Raw genomic sequence first — 18,852 nt, forward strand, 5'->3', positions numbered from 1 at the left:
ACAATTTCTACTATTTCCCTACAGTAGCGAAAACAGAAATTGAATTGTCTTCCATTTGCCAAACAGTCACCATGGAAAATATTAATAGGGCCACTTTGTGGCTTGTTGATGGAATATTCGAATCTATTTTTTTATTCAGATTAAACATTGACCGATTGCAGTCGCAGCCCTATCCCGTTTCTGTCAAGATTGCGGAACAGGAATGGATGTTTCTGTCGCTTCCCCTCGCTAAGGATGATGGAGCATCTCTTTAACCATAATTGGCTTCAATCACAAAAGGGAGCGTCTCTGATCTTCCATCATTGTGTATCTCATAAATTTGTAACAGATACCAAGGGATATCAATTTTAATAAATCCTCCTGCTCGACGTACCATGTTTACGTATCGTGCATTCAAATCGTGACGATATATAGAATAAAATGTTCTCATCTAACGTGTCTCAGACATAAAATGAAATTTTCTCTGCATGGCAAAGAATATTTTATTACATCAATGATTGTGACTTTCATAACAGTCGCGTCGTTAATTCAACTCTATAATTATTTTCCTGTGATAAAAGTACAAAGTTAGAAGCACAAAGGTAACTCAAAGCAACGTTTCATAATTACATCCACCTAATTATCTTGATCAATTCGATACGCCTCCCTTGGTATGGTTACTTTCAACAAACACATCAATGGAACGAATGTTTCCACGAGGTATTGAATTTATTTTCACTTGTTAAGTAAACCACGTTACGTTATTGAAATGTTCGTTGCTCGCAATGATATCGCATTTGAGGACGGATAAATAATCGATGATGAAATTTCATCGGGGCGTTGAAACACGCGTTGAAACAACAAGAATCTCGAGCACGAACGACCCTCGAATTGGTAGCGTAAAAAGGGGTTGGGTCAGTGGCGGATGCGGTCAGAGAGCAGCCAATATTTCAAATATTCCATTCCGTAGCCAGCAGCCGCGAGGGAATAGGCCTGCTTCCCTTCTGAGTTGTGGCTTGGGTTAATTTACATGACTTGCATCGGGCTAATTCGAGCGACGCTCGATAGACCCGGCTAAAGGGGTTAAAACGATGTTTACTTTATTATGTAATCACCGGAAAGCTTCATATTGATGGAGATGTGCCGGAAGCTGGCGCGGAACCTGCTCACACGTTAGGTTTTTGCATATCAAAAATCTGATATTTTTCCGAAGAGAAAATTTTTAATTACCGCAAAATTTTATGGTATACCAATTTGAAGCTTAAAATCTAATAAAAGAAGCTTGAAAACTTATTGGAATAACAGACACGAGTTTTGATCGAATTCGAGACTCTTGAATCACGTTTCATATTAATCGTAGAATAAGTTCCTTTTCTTCTTCTTCCTCTTTAAAGAGAACTGCGAAAAGAATATCAACGGTGTCGCGGATAAGACGCTGTATTTAATCTTCTTTCGCGACTCGGACGACGTTCTTCCTACGATAAATTAATATCTCCAGGAAAGAACAACTCGAGACTCCATTAAGCAGCCCCGGAAGGACTCTGAAAGTCTTTAGGAAGCTTTGCAACTCCGAAAAAGGGCAATTTCGAATTCTATCAGAGAACGAGGAAAGGGGATTTATGAAGCTTCGTGTAACCCTGTAACTTAGTACTTTTCAATTCATTCGGTCTGAAAATTACGATATTTAATCTTGAATGTCGCTGTTCTCCCGTATACTCGATTCTTTCTTTTCTTCCCTGGCACGTTTTTGTTTTGTAGAACACTACCTCATTCTTCACTCTGTTACCAACACTGTTTCTTACTTTTGCTTATTGGAAACTCGATTCTTTTTTCCCTTTGGTCGTCTATCAGAGCTTTTTTCTGAAAAGAATTCGTGAAAAATAGAGACTCTTGGCGCTGGAAACTTTCGTCTGACTTATCCTTTACTTTTACTACTGCCAAACTTTACTTATCAGATTTGTGCCTCCAATTGCACGATTTGAGTTAATGCAGTAGTTTTATTTTCAAAATCATGATCTTCTATTGGGAGGAAATGTGACGATAGAGAAGAATTTTACGAGTCGTTCGTCAGAGGAGATGGAGATCGCCCGGTTGGCGTTCTTCGCGCGACAAGAAATACCACAAAGCGGAAGAGGTATCCGCGGTCTTCCATGTAGATCTTCTATCTGCTCGCGTGGAAACGTCCACAGGAGCTGCGAAATCGAGACGTATAACGCCTATTGTTCCCGTGGAACGTGGTGCTAGTGGTCGTTGGGGAGACTGGCGGTATCGTCGACAGAAGCGAGGAAATTTGCTTTACGCAACGGGGCGTATCGCGGTCGCTTCGTGACATTTCGCATTCAACTTTTCCTTTTGTGGTTTCTGCCGCTCTGCACGCCACGGCCGGAAGCTGCGCGAGCGTTTCCTGTCACCCTCCTCCGCCTCGCGTCGTGGCAACGCGTGCACGCAGAAAATCTTCCCCTTTGTCGATCAACCCAATCGAGCAGTCCTCGTTGCGAATTTCTGCCTTTTTATGAATTAACATTTCAAACACCCCAGAGGTGAACTTTTTGACATTCCTCTCTTCCGCTCGGTCGTTAAAAATTATTACAAGGAATTTTAAAGATTTTTAGAAGACGATCGGTAGATAGATCCTTTTGATGCGTTTAGGAGATAGAAAGGTGGAGCGTAATTTATCTTTTGTGTTCTGATTAAAAAATAATATTTTTATCGTGTTTAATAATCGTTACTGCGGTGGCCCATTTTTATAGGGATAAAATGTAGGATTCATGTACAATTAAACCGGAAAGAATTTCATTTAACGTATACAAGCTCTGCTCGTTTGTGCGTAATTGTTCATTTCAGTGGCAGCTGGGTTATGAATTAACTGCGAAAGAACAAACAGGCAAAGAAATTACTTCGCAGAATGTCATTTAAAGCCGAAACAATTTGTTGTTATTTGTATTCGTCAACGTTATAGGTACATCCTTTCATTTCGAATGTTTCACAGTACTACATTCAAATTTATTTCTTTTTTTCCTCTTCAATAATTTTGATTGACCTCGCGTCAAGAGCCATTTAAATTTAATCAGCGTTCCTTTTTAACCATTTTTATTCTCGCGAGCAATACCACAGCCACCGTTACGACTCGTCGTCGTGTACTGGCTGCGGTTTGTCCGAGTTACGAGGCCAAAATAAATTTAATCCAGCAATTTCAGCTGCTCGCTAGCTCTCTCGTCGCGTTAACACGAGCGTGCTCGTTGAAATGTAGATACTCTTTGAAACACGAGATTCGTGTGTGCATTGTTGTTATTTAAGTACACGCGCTAAATTCTCGTAACAGAGATCCGTTTTTCATCCTGCGCCATTTCTACAACGAAATATATCCTCACCTCGTCCTAGCGTCAGCAAATTATTTTCTCATTTTACGAAACGTAAAATATACTGCGAATTCAGTTTTACTGAAAGAAGGTAAATGTTAAGAGAAGGAAAAAGAGGGTAGTTAATTTTTCAAACATTCTTAATTCAAAAGATTGAAAGGGGTGGGTTATGATTTGGAAAGAGTTGTTTGCATGAAAATTGGGTTAAAAATCTAAATCCCATAAATTTCAATTCAAATACGTGGGGTTGGAACTTCTATATCCAATAAAAGAAATCTTAGAGGGAGGGATGACAACGGTGTGACAGTGGGGAAGTAGATAAGGTCAACGACTACGAATCCCAAGGGCCACACTTCCAATTTCCCACCTTCTCCCTTATTTTTCACGACCTCAACAAATATAGCTTATTTTCAAATAAAAGAAACATCAGCAATAACTAATTATTGCCAAATTTTAACAAATAATTATAGCAACTATAATAAATTAGTATTGTCACAGGGTGAACCCAAAACAAAAGAAAATAATTTTTTCAAAACCAAGTCCAGTGTTGCTTTTCGGTTGCGATAAAAAAGAAAGGTTCCAAACTAATTCAATTCATGCCAAAGATTTCAAAGAGAACGATACTGGACGTTTCTGAAAGATGCGAGGGAAAATCAGTCGCGATGGTCGGGAGGGTGGGTGGTGGCTATCAGGATGCTGTCGATCCAGAGGCCTACAATGGGTCTCTCGTGGGTCGAACGAGCACTTCGATTTAAGTGGTAGCCGCGAGTCGTGTCATGGACCGGAGTTCTCTTCGAGACAAGGGGAAATTGGATGAAAGTCGTCGCGGTTAACGATGTCTGGCAAAGTGGGCAAAGAACGTTTTTCCATGGACGACGCGTTCTTCGTGCTCGGTGAATTGCACGCTAACAGAGACGCTTATTGCGTTTTCACGGAGAAATTCGCGTGGAAGGATATTAGAGCGAACACCGGCCCAAGGTATCTTGGTTTGTCACTGCATTCGGAGAGAATTAGAGGTAGCTTTTAAGAGGAATACTCTGTTCTTGCTGTTTGAAACGGTTAGAGAAAATAATAATTCTTTTCTACTTTTACCTTGAAAAGGAAACTTAACCGCTTTCGACTACGACACGATTGTTTGATTTACATTTACGAACAAATAATTCTCCTCAATTGTATCCCGAAACGGTCGATTTAGTTAGTTGAAAGAGATCGAAGTTCGATCGAACTTTTATTCTGTCTTCCACTGAATAGCCAGGTGGCTTGCAAAGGTGAGACCTCGTGGTTCCCGAAGAATCACAATGGGTTCCACGAATGGATTGGCTAGGCGTCTTTGTTGAAAGGAATCCGTTCTTGCCCAGCCAGATAACCGTTTTTCGTCAGGTTTTCTCAGTGTATTGTACGAAAGGAGGTGGAAGGGTTCGAAGAAGGGTCGACAGGAATTACGATAGTTGACAGACAACCCCTTAATTTCTCTATTTATACGTGTTAGCACATTCCTATATAGAAAATTTCACTTTTATAAACTGCTGACAGTTAAATTACTTTTTATCGTTGATCACGTGAAGTTATCCTGTTTAACGAACGTTGTCGCATTAACGATCATCGATGCTGGAACGATCGACGATAAACAAGCATCAGGTTTCCATGCAACCAGCTCGCGTTCGTTAATCCGTGATCCAGAGAGGAGGATTTATCACGTACATTATGCAAACATTAGCACAGGATCGAGGGAAAAAAATGGAGGCTCATTCGGTTGATCCGAGAGCTTGGAAAGCACAGATTTACCTTATCGCGAACGAAGACGTCGTACACTGCGTCATCGAGGATCAAACAGTGTTCCAGTTTTTCCACAAAGTTTTTCCAACGAGAATCCAATGTCCCATAGGAGACTAGCTCGATAATGCATCGATGTATGCGTAGGCTTACGCGAACAGGATTTAAGAGGGGTTAAAACGGCGTGGCATTATTCGAGGACGATAGTCTTTCGATTTCCAACCCCCTTACGTCCTCTTTGCCGCGTTTCAACAGATTCGTAAATGAAACTGTTGAAAATTCCGGCGCAAAGTACAGACTTCTGTTCGATTCCAAACTTTCCTCAACGATTTAAATATCCAAAGTTCACGTTCCGTGTCATTGATCACCGATAAGCGCTTTTAATCGGTCAGCCGATCAATTAAAAACGAAAACATCGGGAAATCGGTAGCCAGGGATAATTACCAATTTCGTGGTCCATCGGCTGCAATCGACCGTACGAAATTAACGAACTGACCATCCTCTGTAATTTTCCCTTTCAACATTTCTTTTTTCTTTTTTTCCACAAACCTTCGCGAAGGTAGATGCACGGATAGCTTAATCCTACCTTTCACCGAAAGCAGGCGGGTTCTTCTGGTTGTTCGCGAAACGAGACGACTGCTTTTGCTGGTAAAAGTTCGCGAGGGTGAAAAGGGCCGTCGATAGATGTACCGTAGCCCGAGGCTGGCGAAGTATTTTCACCGGTGTATATGAAGGTGTAGGTGAAAATCTCCCGTAGAGAGAGCAGCTTTTTTCCCTGTACAGAGACGCAGCACCGATCCTAGACCTTCTGTCGCCTACGGCCAACGGTTCTTTCGCGTAGATGTTTCCGTAGCCATCACCAACGGGTCCATAGCCGTGGAAAATTTAGGACAACCTCCGACAGGGAGTGTCTATTCATCGGTTATATTCCAAAACATAGCTCGAGATACGTCGAGTCGGATTTTAAACCCATTCGAGGCTGGAGCTTTTACCAGGGAAAAAATTTCTATCGAAATCACTTTTAATTTCGAACAAGTCTTTCTTCGTTTATTTTATCTCTTTTTATCTCTGATTGCTTTCGGTGGATTGATCAGGGTATTTTCTCTCGTTTCTTCAAACTGTATTAAAAGATACAGTGAATCGACGTTCAGGCAAGAACAAAGGAAACGTTATTTCGTGTCTTTTTCCTTTCGTACAAACGGGAATCGATTTCCCTCTCGTCAACCGTTCGTTCCTGTTGAGGCATGGTAGAATAACGTAAACGTTATGAATAAAACGTCGCTCGGCGAACGGTGTCGTTTTGTATGCAGAATTCGTACGTAAAAGAATACTTAATGCAGCCGCGGAATACTCGTCCTGGAATATTCAGCGTGTTTCGACGCGGTTGTACGCGCCAGCCCTCGGGGAAAAACCGCGAAGCAATATTTTTGAGAACTGTCGTATCGCGTAAAGAAGACGAGGAAACTACGGTCTGAACGTATAAGTGAAGAAAAAAATGAGAAGATTCCGAGTATTCCTTGAAATGGCTCGTCGGGCTGCTCGTTATTCCATGCCACTACTGTTTCTCTTTATATCTTTTTATCCTTCAAGGAATTATTGATCGATAGCGACAAGATATGAAATCTTTAATTGAATAGAAATTTTAAGACAGCCGCGAGTGTTCTCGGTCGAATCACGTAGCAATAGTCTGCTTCTAATTCCAGGATTCGAATTAACCGTGGAAGACACCGAACCCAGCGGAATTAGCATACTCCCAGGTGCTATTCAGAGAGTGACGGCTCGCTAGTAGTACGGAATCGTTAATTCGACACCTTTGGCTGCGGTGGAACACGAACGGTGTCAGGAGTCGGAAGAGCAGGCTGCAACCTTGTCTTCGTCGAGGAACGAGGATGATCGAGAACGTTGAAAGGGACGACGACGCAGACGGGAATATCCCGTGAGATTCGTCGGATTGAATTGCAAAGCGAACGAAAACCAAACCCCCGCGAATGAGGTGTAATCGTGGCGACCCTCGTTATCTGCTCGATCCCTATCTAGTTCACTACTTTTCGCTCACTTATCGATACCGTCACCTGTAAATTTCATTTTAACGAAACGATCATCTATCATAATTATTCTCGTTAATGAAATTTTGAAACGACGCGACGTATGTTTGTTTCGAAAATACCGGTCACGAGAATGGTAAACGAGATGCACAGGATATGTGAACTAATTCAAAGCACGAAATCGTTTCCATCGAACATAGTTCTCTGATCGTTTCGAACGACACGTAGTGCCGGAGCGGGTCGTTTTAGAGTAAGGCTGCGTCGTCGCTTTTGTGCCAGAAGCAATCGGATGCGCGGCTGCAGCCGGCAAGATTTTCGACGAAACGGGAACGCTAATCGGCCGTGAGAACCATTCCGATCGGGGAGTGCATCGAGCGAGCTCCGAGCGAGAAATGGGAAGAAGGGAGGGTGGTCGTCTCTCTTGAGCCGGGTAATTGATCGGCGGGATTCAATTTCGTTCACGTAATGAAATTCAGCCGAGAAAACGGGACAATTCTCCGCCGTATGATCGCTCTTATTCCATTTTCGTACGTCCCCCTTCAGCCGTACCCGAGGCATTCAGCCGGAGGCTCGTCTCCCTTTGATGAAACGCAACGAAATAAGCACGGATTCGGTGTGCATCTTCCGGGCTACAATACCTGTCGATTAATTCGTTTAGAAACGTAGAATCGTCACTGTCAAGATCATTTACTCGAGGCGTTACATTGAAAATTTAATTAAATAATAATTCGATTTTCCATAAATCCACCGTATCATTTTGACGATGTTCAACGTCTACCATTAAATCTATCTCGAAGCACTTAGCAGAACTGTCGGTAATTAAATAAGACGGTCCCTTACGAAATTCACGTCAAGTCCTTCGGAAAATTCATGCATCGCTCAACATAGACGCGTCGGGGTGACGCGGGGGTGCCAAAGCGTTAAACAGTTATCGTCGAACGAGTGATTTCTGCGCGCGTACATCCATCATCTAGGCGAATAGTCGCAGTTGGGAAGAACGGAAACTAAGCTGCGACGATTCTCGCAGGAATCGGGGCGAGAAGGAGCGTAGGGGAGGCATTTGCATGAGAGGCAGATATTTCAACAGGAAATCCGTGTCGGCGCGGCGTATCTGCGTGCCCGAAAGGCGAATAAGAAAGGCTCTTGGCGCTATTGAAAGGGACGATCCCTTTTATAGTTGGCTACGGACAGTGCCGTGTCACGATACATTCTACGTGAAAAACACCGGAAACGTATTATTAACTCGCCGAGTGGCACACAGTTCCCTTGGAACTCCTCTCTGTACGCGTCTTTTGTGATCGCAGCTCCGAGGCGAGCATAAAGCGACTAGATGGCTTATTTTCTTCTCCTTTCTTCCTTCTTCTTCATTTTTTTTTTTTTTTTTTTTTATAGTAACGAGCCACATCAGATGCATTTCAATGAGTTTAATGCTCTTGGATGCTTCCATGCGTGGCAGACGTTTTCTTTGTGCCTTTTTATACACGACGACCAGATGATCATTTATGAAAATCGTTTGTAAAGGATTCTTGGATTTAAGCTTAGATCCTTGGAAAATTTAGGGAAATAATTTTGAATAAATATTTCCGAGGTATATTCAACTTTCATTTGGACTTTCCTTCTTTTTGTGCAATTGCTTTCGATAGAAATCAATTCAGAATTTTTCTTTTTTCGCGATACGCATAATTACTCGATAATCCAATTTTAACGGGAGTAATTAGCGCTCGCGTGTTATACTGGAATTTACTTTGTAATTTCGAGGTTGTAACTGAACAGGTTCGTGCGAATTCAAATGTCATCGTCATTATTTGACGAAGTAGAATTTCTATTTCTTTTTTAATGAGTGCTTTCGAATCAATTATCCTACTATAATTACGCTTCGCCTCGCGATGCTCATTTAAAATTTTCTGGAGTGCGGCTCAATTATCCTCGTAATCGAATACCTTCTCGTTAAAGATATTCGCATAAATCCGAGGAATCGCCGGGAAACGAGGAGCGATTAGATCGTACGGAGGTTGGAAAACTCTGAAATAAAACCTGGTCCGTTCTAGATGGCGATTCGTCGCGGTGGCAAAGTAATAATGCGTTTTATCGGTCACGTTATGGTAATTTAATGACATAGCAAGCACGTTCCAGCGCGAAACTTTCCCGAGGAATAGTTATCGTTCACCTTCTTATCTGACCACGAAAATTTCATTTTTTTTTTTCTTCCCCTCTTTCACGTTGGATAAATTTCGACTTATCTAGAGCGTGCGTTCCTATCGATCTAACGATTTAACCGGAGTACACGGACGAGAATGAAAGTTGGTAAAAGTTTTTTACGATTGAACGCGATTAAATGGTCGCCAAAGACGCTGAAACGGCTCGTTTAAATAAACGGTCAGCCGAATTTTATCGTCCTCTTAGCGTTATCCATTACGCGAGATAATTCCAGGACGAATAGCCGAGCGGAGGTAATAAAAGAAATTAATATATGATCGCATTAGTGTTATTAACTTGGAACGATATTGCCCGGGAACTTCCGTTACTCTTGAGGGTATAAACCAGCGGGGACTCGTCAGATATTACACAGTCAGCCTCGTTAGAGATCCTTCATGATGTACTGCCACTAACATCAATGCTAATCCTCGCGGAATATCTTCGCCGGAGCGATGTAACTTTTGATGATATTGCTTGACGAAATCGGGTGATAAATTTCGAAGCTACTGAAAGATGATTGCAGGTCTTAGGGCTTGATTTATGGGAACACTAAGCACCGGTTTGATGATTCTGCACTGAGTGGCTTCTTTAGAATTTTTTTATTTCAGTATGAATTTCAAACGTTAATGATTGAACGATGAGCTCTCTGAACATGTAATAAAGGAAACTGAGGAGAAGCAAGTCTGGCCAGGGTCTAGATCAAGTTATTATCCCTATTGCCAGTGTAGCAAGCCAAGAGCGAAAGGAACGAACGGGAAGCTCGTAAAAAGCTGGCGAATAGGGGTAAGTTACATGAGCGACGGTGGTACGAGCGTAAGGAACGATATTCCCCGAGGACCAAGACATCCGGCTGCATAAAGTCACCCGGAGACAATGCGAAATGTTTACCTGACGTTAACCTCGCCACTTCTGGGAATAACCATTCACTTGAATTATTTCAAAACTACTCGACTCCTGACGTAGAATTTTTCGAATCGTCAATCAGAGGGATTAGGTATTCACTTCCGGGACGTTTATAGTGTGCCATGGATTTACTGGGTCCAAAGTGAATTGGGAAGTGTTTTGTTTGTTGTTTCTTAGGGTTCGTTCGGGTCAACGGGATTTTCGTAGGAACTGGAATAAAAGCTAAACTGTTATAGGGGTGATTTTCTCTTTCTAGCTAAAAATACAATTTTCCAATTTTCTTTGATTTTAAATTGAAATTGTTTTGCAATTTGTAGAATAGAGAGCAGAGAGTGTACAATCGAGAATTAATTACCAAATTTACCAGGAGATTGACGAACTTTCGAATAACTAACCACTCGCGAATGCAATTCCTCGTGTAGCAGCAACAATGCTGACAATTATTACTAACAAGATTTCCTGCTTCTATCGATAATCGAGAGAGTTCTATGTTTGACAAGTGACTAGATCCAGCTTCTGTTTGAACGTACTTGTACAAGATCGTCGAACAATTTGGTTGAATGCTGAAGTTTCGCTTGGATCGTCTCGTTTCCCGTTCTACACTTCTTACGAGAAGTTTACCCCTTACAGGTGAACGCTATGACGTCGTTTGCTCGAATAGTTGACCCTTCAAACGACACGTATTCAAACCGATTGGTCTGATATGAAGATTCATAAGCTCCCAGTTCACTGTTCTACATTATTAACCGTTCGAGCGAAATTAATTCAAGTTAGCCTCATTAACACTATATCAATTAAAGTTACATGAATCAAAATGAATTTTTTCAAAGAAGGAAATATCTCATTGATCCTTTTTAAAAATATGTCACATTCAGGATATATATATATACAGGGTGTTCAACAACAGGTGGGTAATATTTTAAGGGGTGATTTTAGGGATCAAAATAAGACGATAATCAAGAATAATGAAATAGCGTTTATGGCTTTGTTTTCCAGTTATTAACGTTTAAAAATTCGAGTATCAATATGTCTCTTATAAATATTCTTTGGCGATACGAAAGACGTAAACGGTACATCAGTTCTCGCTTTGTTTCCAAGAGGGTGAAAATAAGAAAGTCAGCTGGATTGACCGTAAGGGGATGGTCACTTCCTGATCCGTGTTACCGGGAATATTTTAAATCATCGTGTAGATAATCGAAATCCTTTCCACTAGGGGAACAGAAACGACCCCGTGGACGTTATTCATCCTGTAATGGCTACACTGTTAGCCTTTTCCTCCATTTCTTTCACGCATCGTGGCTGGAAAATGGTTCTGTCCTTGTACAGAGTATAAAGGAATCCCTAGGGATGGATCCCTAGCCTTCTTCTTTGCGTACTTCCTTTCAGAAACAGGATCTTATTCTTCATCTTGATTTCACCCCGACGTATATGATATTTATTATTCTCTATTTTATTACTCTTTTTTCGTCGAGTAGATCTTAATAAATTGTATCCAAAAATTTCATATAATCCGACCGAGTTTAGAAAGTAATTTCAGAATGTATAATATTTCACTCCTGTTATCTATTGCCTTGGTGGAAATCAATCGGTATTGTTTAGACGAGGATTCGATCGAAGTCGATCTAAACTTCGTTGCTCAGCGAGTGGAAACTTCATCTCTGCCCGCGATGGTAAGGTATTTTATTCCGAACATTGAAACAGCTCGAGAAAAATGGCCATTGGCTTTTCTATTATACCGATAAACATCTCTCACATCGATGGCTTGCCAATGGTAAAAGGTTATCGTGAAGACTCACAGGTGAATTGAGCCGAGTATCGATCAAATATAAAATAGACAAAGTGCAAAGATTGTAATTAAGCAAATCATTTTTTTTCCATTTATAACACTTTAAGTACTCTTTTGTATTTTTTATGCCTTATTAACAGTTCATTAACTTTGTAATAGAATAAAATAAACATCGTTCTTCTGTTTTTTTTTTTTTTTTAATTCTTCTTTCAATTTTAATTACTCGACGGCGTTTCGGCAATTTCATTCGTTGTGCAATTTCGAAACGTTTATCGTTTCGATTGATGTTAAATGAAGGCGAGAAAAAAATAGAGGCAAGGGTAGGAACGAACAGTATTGGACAAAAGCAAGAGCAGTGATCGGAACCCGGGGGGAAATTTGTTTTTGTTTCGTTGTCATCGCATGCACAGGATACTTACAATTCATGTCCACCTGAACGGACGAGGAGAGCGGAATCGACCTATTGTTATTCGTCGCGTTGCAGGTCAACACCGAACGGACATCGTCCCGTCCTAAATTTTTTATAACGAGCTCGCTGCGCGTCACACCGTTCCTCACTGTTATGGTTTTGTTGGTGACAAGCTTGTCGTCGCGATGCCAGGACACTGTGGGTGCTGGTTTACCTGTGAAAACCAATTCAATTTCATCAGTATCAATTTTTTCGATCAGTGAATCTTCTGATTGCTAGATTTTTTCCAATATCACTTCTCTTAATTTTACCTGTACACGTGTTTTTCAATTACATTTCGTTTTTCCTTCTCGAGGAGTGAAAATATTAATTATTTCTCGAATAAAAATCATTTTTAATAAATTCAATTCAGAAAAATAGGAACTTGGAAATTTTTTCCTTCAATACCAAGTATTTAGACGTTGCTATTTAACGCTGTTAATTCGCGCTTCGCCAATTTGGAAGTAAACACCTATTTTCATATTTTCAACCCATTCCGTTCCATTAGTTGGTTTTTAAAAAAGCTCTCGATAACATGCACGATATTCCATGTATTTTAACGATTCATAAATCGAATATCGGGTCTGCTTATAGCTACGCTGAAAATTGCACGATCAAAAACAGCCTCTACGGATGCTCGGAGTTTCATAAAATTCCGCTACACCGAGTTTATAAAAATGAACTTATTTTCGCGTACGTCACTCGATTTACCGAAAGTGTGTCAGTTTTACCTGCCAGCTCGTACAGTTTTAATTTCATTCAACGCTACCGTGCGCGGGAATCGAGTGGTTGTTCCGAAAAGAGTAAAAGGTGTATGTTTGGAAGGTGTTTTATGCCGGCGAAAATTAAATAGAAAAGTTCGAAATGCTCTCTACTGTATGAAAAGAGGATCCCTGGCGCATTTGGCACGTTGAAAAATTATTATTATATTCGTAAAGGGGGATGATAGGGGCAGCTCGATTATAGTCGACGAGAGTCAGCCAGGCATCGTTCGCAACCACTGTAAACTCAACTGCAAACGAGCCTTTAACGATCACAGCACCGAAAGCTGGCGTTCGTTTTCGGGAATTGCGTGGGAATGTTTCAACGATCCTCTCTCTCTCTCTCTCTCTATCGAGTGGACCAACAGGAAACACGATGCAAGCTGACACGATACTCACCACCATACACGTCGCAGTAGAGCCGCAGAGTGTCACCCTCCATGTACGGGCCCACCATAGAGTTCCGTGCGATCTCCGAGTCATCGACGATCACGATTTTGCGCGGTGGAACTGCAACAACAAATAAACCATCCCCTGTGTTTACGCTTCGAGAATATAAATTGAGAAATTTTCCTAGCGAATAGGAAGATAACGCAATCGTCATACGTGTATCCGAGTATCGAGAATGGTCTGAAACACGGGTTGCAGTATCTATCGAGCGCAATACTCTTTTAAGAGTTTCGAGATGACGAGCGGAATCGTTCGGAAGGTTCAAAAATCGTTTCGAGCCGCGAACACAGTGTCGCGTAGAGTGCAAATCTCGCGGCGCGGCGCGGCGCGTCTCGACGTTGTCGTCGCAAGGCGGAAGCCATCGTCGTCGTGCTGGGCCGATAACACGAAATTGGTATTGGAAGATCGTGGCTCCGATACTACGACGGCATTAAATTGGAATCTGAAATCGATACGGTGCATCCTGGTGCTCGATGTCGCTCTCTCAACTCTCTCCTTCGGGTGCATAGAAAACGGAAGAAGCTGCTTGCCCGTTGATACCTGGCCGAAGGGTAATTGAAAAATTACCCTCGTCAAAGACGATCTTTCGACGCATAAAGTCCACGGTATGCTTTCTACGCGATCTCTCGTCACCGCTTGCTCCGAGAAGACGTTCGCGTGATCCTGAGAAATGGCCCCGGAGAAGACGCCATTCGTCGGCATTAGCCTCTGTCGCGTTTGCTACGCCATAGTCCGTCTTGTAATACATTATACATCTTGCGGATCAAATGTGTTCTCACAGAAAATATGATACTTCTGCTTTAAAAATGACTTCTCATATAACAAATCACAAGAAATGCTTATACCAGAGTACTGTTAGTTATTTCAACATTTGCGTTGGGGGTTAAAGTGCTATCGAAAGTGATTTTCTCACCTTCCATCTATATGCAAGGGTAGTTTCAATTAGAAGGAGCTTTGAGTAATGACTCCTTTGAAGCGAAGGATAAGCCTGCTCACGTGCCTAAGGATATTGCATTTCCGTTTCTTCGGTTAGTTACCTCTCGTAGAATGACTCTTCGAAACCGGACGAGCTATCCTGCGGAGTGCAAGTAACATTAGAGGATCGATTAACTGTCCCTTGTAACTTAAACCTATTTGAACTGCATCGGCGGTGTTCTGATGGCAATCGTGGTACACCCAGCAAACCAATATTTGATTGTTTGACCTCGGTCGAAGAGTATGTTAGACGTCATTGATATTCTGTTTATGAAATCTCCTTCCTGTTCTCCGGATCTGCATAATTTGCCAAGATGATTTCCAATTCCGTTGTATATCTTGCAATCTGGACACTGCGACCACTTTCGCTTAAATTTTCATTAGACAAAATTGCAGAACTCTGCAGGGTGATTTTTCTCTTAAATTTTCTAAGATATCCAATTAACAAAATTTGCCTAAAATTTGGTATTTTCTCAAGACGCGTTCAGGAAACGGTAAACGTACTGTTCATAAATCCACAGCGAACGAACAGCATTTCCAGTTCCGGTTTCTCCTTTAGAAGCTAGCCGGGATATCCCGAAAACAGAGCTGACTCAGACAGCTCGTCCAGTTTCCTAGTCGCGTCTGTCGTGCCGCCGTTTCACCCCGAACATCTCATTACAATAATTGCTTCGGCAGTTTCCTCTCTGCCTGCTCGGTACTCGCGCGAATCACGTATCCACCTTTCGCGGCTAGTTCGAGCGGAATTGAAGCCGGTACTCCTGGTCATAGAGGAAAAATTGCACCGCGCGAATAGCCAGCCGGGATGCTGCACGACGATATTTGCCCGTTCGCTTATGTACACGCGCTCTTCGGTACACGCCACGCTCTTTGGATGACTCGGTTGCGCGTGTACGTGGCACGGATCCACGTATATACACGCCCGCTGTAATCCGAAGGGTTAGTAAAACTACGAGCCGGTTGAAACGCGTTCGACGTGCTGCTTTCACCTTCCTTTCTCTTCTTTTTTGTTCTTTTGCTTATTTGTATTTTCCTTCGCTTCGACGATGTATACCGAGTGCGGCGTACATCGGTTGCATTCGGTTCCATTCAAATGCTGGATCGAGGGAATAGGTAGGATTTCAAAGAAGGTGAAGGGTTGAAAGGGTTCGTTGTAGATTCTATGCATAGATTATGAGATTAGAGATCGAATGTTTTGCTTTGTTGCAAGAGGAATAGTTGGTAGGTAGTATAGGTAGCTGTCGAGTCAGGCAAGTAGAATAGGTATCCTACATGGTCAGACAAGTGAAATAGGTATCTGTAGGGTCAGATAAGTAGTATAGGCACTCGCGGAGTCAGGCAAGTAGTAAATGTATTCTGCTTGGTCAGGCAAGTAGAATAGGTATCCTGTATGGTCAGACAAGTGAAATAGGTATCTGTAGAGTCAGACAAGTGGAATAGGTATGCTGGATGGCCAGACAAGTAGAATAGGCAACTGTAGAGTCAGGGAAGTAGTATAGGTACTCGTAGAGTCAGAAAAGTAGTACATGTATTCTGCTTGATCAGACAAGTAGTATAGGTTTTCTGCGTGGTAAGAAGAACAATATGTCTGTTCTCCATTATCAGATCAGCAAAATTCTGAACAGCACAGTAAAATAAATAATGCGGAGACATTAATTGTCCGATTGAAGTGAAATAGGAGTATAAATGGTCAGACAATTCCACTTTCATAATATTCCCCCAGTGTAAAAGTATTCCACATTGAAACGTTAAACAAATACAACACATTAAGGGTAACAAAGATAAACGTTGCACTCTGACCGTTATCCTCTTATTCGTCTATTTTCAGCATACACGTACGCCGTAAGGCATTTCTCATCCCGCAATACCATCATCGGTGCCAATAATTTATACCAATAGTTGGAGACATCGTGTAACGATATCGTAGGTCGGAAAATATTTCCCTTCGACTATCAGGACATTTATTACCGTCGATGTAAAAGTGCTTCTTACACATTTCTAGCGGAAAAGAAGATCGATACCAGCCGATGTATCGAGCTGGCTCCGGTTCCAACGTGTATGAATTTCCAAAGAGAGTCGATTCATCGGTTCCAGATTTTCGCCGATGACGCGTCGATGAATACTACGATCCAATCCGTTTCCAGCCTCGAGTTTCGATTCCAAAGCAGTGTGTCCCACTTTCCAACAACGTTTCTCATTTATTTCGCCCTTTTATTTCTTCGCGTCGTTCGTTTATTTAGCCGAGAGAGACCCGTTCGTTAATTTCAACGGTGAAAGATTCCCTGCCTGAAACCGATACACTTTCCTTCTCGTGGCAGAATGTCGTTAACCGTGTTTTATGTATCCCCTGATATTGTAATTCGAACGATTCGTTGGATCTCCTGCCTCTTTCTGATACAGTTTAAACGTCTGCGGTTCTCGTTTATTTAGCTCTTATTCAGCTCATAGGAAATTTTGGAAAAGTTTTAATGGAAAGCACTTTTTAAAAATTGGATCTTTAAATGCTATGCTTAATCGAAAAGAAAAATAAGTGTTAAAATAGAATCTAGTAATGAAGTTCAAAAAGAGATGCAACAAAAATCGTTGAAACATTAATTCCACGAGGTTATAACATTTTAAAAAATTGCCTAAGGTTTTATCTAACGTTTTAAGAAATATCTGTAATCGGTGCAAGCCAGAAGAAAAATGACTCGCCCCTTAAATTTCAAGGTAGAATCTACTGGTTTCATAAAACACAGCCGATGCTGAAATTCAAGAAGAACGACTTAAATGGTTTATACATGAATTTTACAATTTTTCTTTAATTTTTAATCTTGATTTTTGTCTTACCGAAAACGGTTTGTTGTTAATCAGATCGTTTTGGATACTAATGCACCGTGCAATGAATAAATAATAGAATTTTACTGTTGAAAATTTAATTTCAATCGAATGCACATTTCGTAAGCAGTTTCCAGACATGATGGTATACGTAAATCAAATTCTAAATTAACTTGGTTTCATTACCGACGATTTCTTACTAATTAGCTGATTACTTGTTTCGCGTAATAACAAGCAGAACAAGAGGAATATACGCAAAGATTTCTACTTTTTCGTTGGCGAAACGTTCGAAAATTAATTTATTCACGAAACGCAAGGAACATCAATATCGACATTGTTCTCCCGTCACGTTTTTTTCACGACGATTCCGCTCACGTTTCGACGCTTCGAATAAACGTGAAAATGGGGATAAAAAAAAAAAATAAATCCCTCGTTCGAATGCGAAGACACTGAATCGACAATGCGCTAAAATTACAGTGGACACGTACTGCAATAAGACAATAGGTAGAAGATTAATCGATCAGAAATAAAAAAATATCTGTATCAAAGGAAAGATAAAATTAATTGTACCTATAAATTATATACAAGTCAGACAGGTATTTCTTTCAATTTCTTCTATCTCAAGAAATATTTGAAGCAAAATCAGCGAATCGTCTTTACATTATTATATAAAATCTCCAGAAAAAATCCAATCTTCAACAAATAATTTATAAAATTGTTAAATTATTTAAAAAATTTCAAATTTGCAATTTAAAGCAGACGCTGGAAAATACCGTCGCGTGATTTGATCGAAAATTCTCGGTGAAAAATTCGCCCCGACCTGTTTTCTAGTTTAGCATCGCGTCGATTTTTTCACCCACCCCTCTTCACTTTTCGTCTCTTCTTTTTTGTAAATTCGCTTTGACAGCGGAAAATATACTCGTCGACACGACGACCTTCTTCCACGAAACGGACAAGTCCGGCATTCACGGTGCCTCCTAGGTGTCTTCTTTCCTTCCTCGCGAGCTAGCTTCATGGATAAGATTGTCCTAGCGTGTCGGGAGACCCACTTTCCGATTCTGTTGGCTCGGTTATATAGCACACTGCGATGGGGGGGTGGCGCAGGGTGCAGAGAGAAAGGGGTGCGCGAGAGTTGGGTTTCTCATCCGTGAAAGGAATACGGGTTGTGGATTCGCGTATAATAGAATTCTCTGGGGGAAAAGAAGAAGCCACTGGTTGGGTGTAGAAAAGGTTTGGCCACCGTTTTCTCAAAGGTTAGACTCAATATAGTTTACCAGGATTAAATGGGAAAATATTATGCGTTCCTCCTGAGGCGATCTTTCTTTATAGAAATTAGCTTGCTACTTTGCTTCGAAAACAG

General features: G+C 41.3%; 1 protein-coding gene across 1 annotated transcript in view; it reads right to left on the bottom strand.

Annotated features, from left to right (window-relative positions):
• Positions 1-18,852, bottom strand: part of LOC114877290 (protein turtle-like) — a 130,533-nt gene that overhangs the window by 10,333 nt on the left and 101,348 nt on the right. The window contains exons 4-5 of the mRNA XM_046288917.1: positions 13,650-13,760; positions 12,461-12,664 (exon numbers count right to left, since the gene is read on the bottom strand). Of these exons, the coding sequence (XP_046144873.1) occupies positions 12,461-12,664; positions 13,650-13,760 (315 nt within the window). The remainder of the gene's footprint in view (positions 1-12,460; positions 12,665-13,649; positions 13,761-18,852) is intronic.

This window comes from Osmia bicornis, chromosome 15 (assembly GCF_907164935.1).
Source record: "Osmia bicornis bicornis chromosome 15, iOsmBic2.1, whole genome shotgun sequence".
Classification (NCBI taxonomy): domain Eukaryota; kingdom Metazoa; phylum Arthropoda; class Insecta; order Hymenoptera; family Megachilidae; genus Osmia; species Osmia bicornis.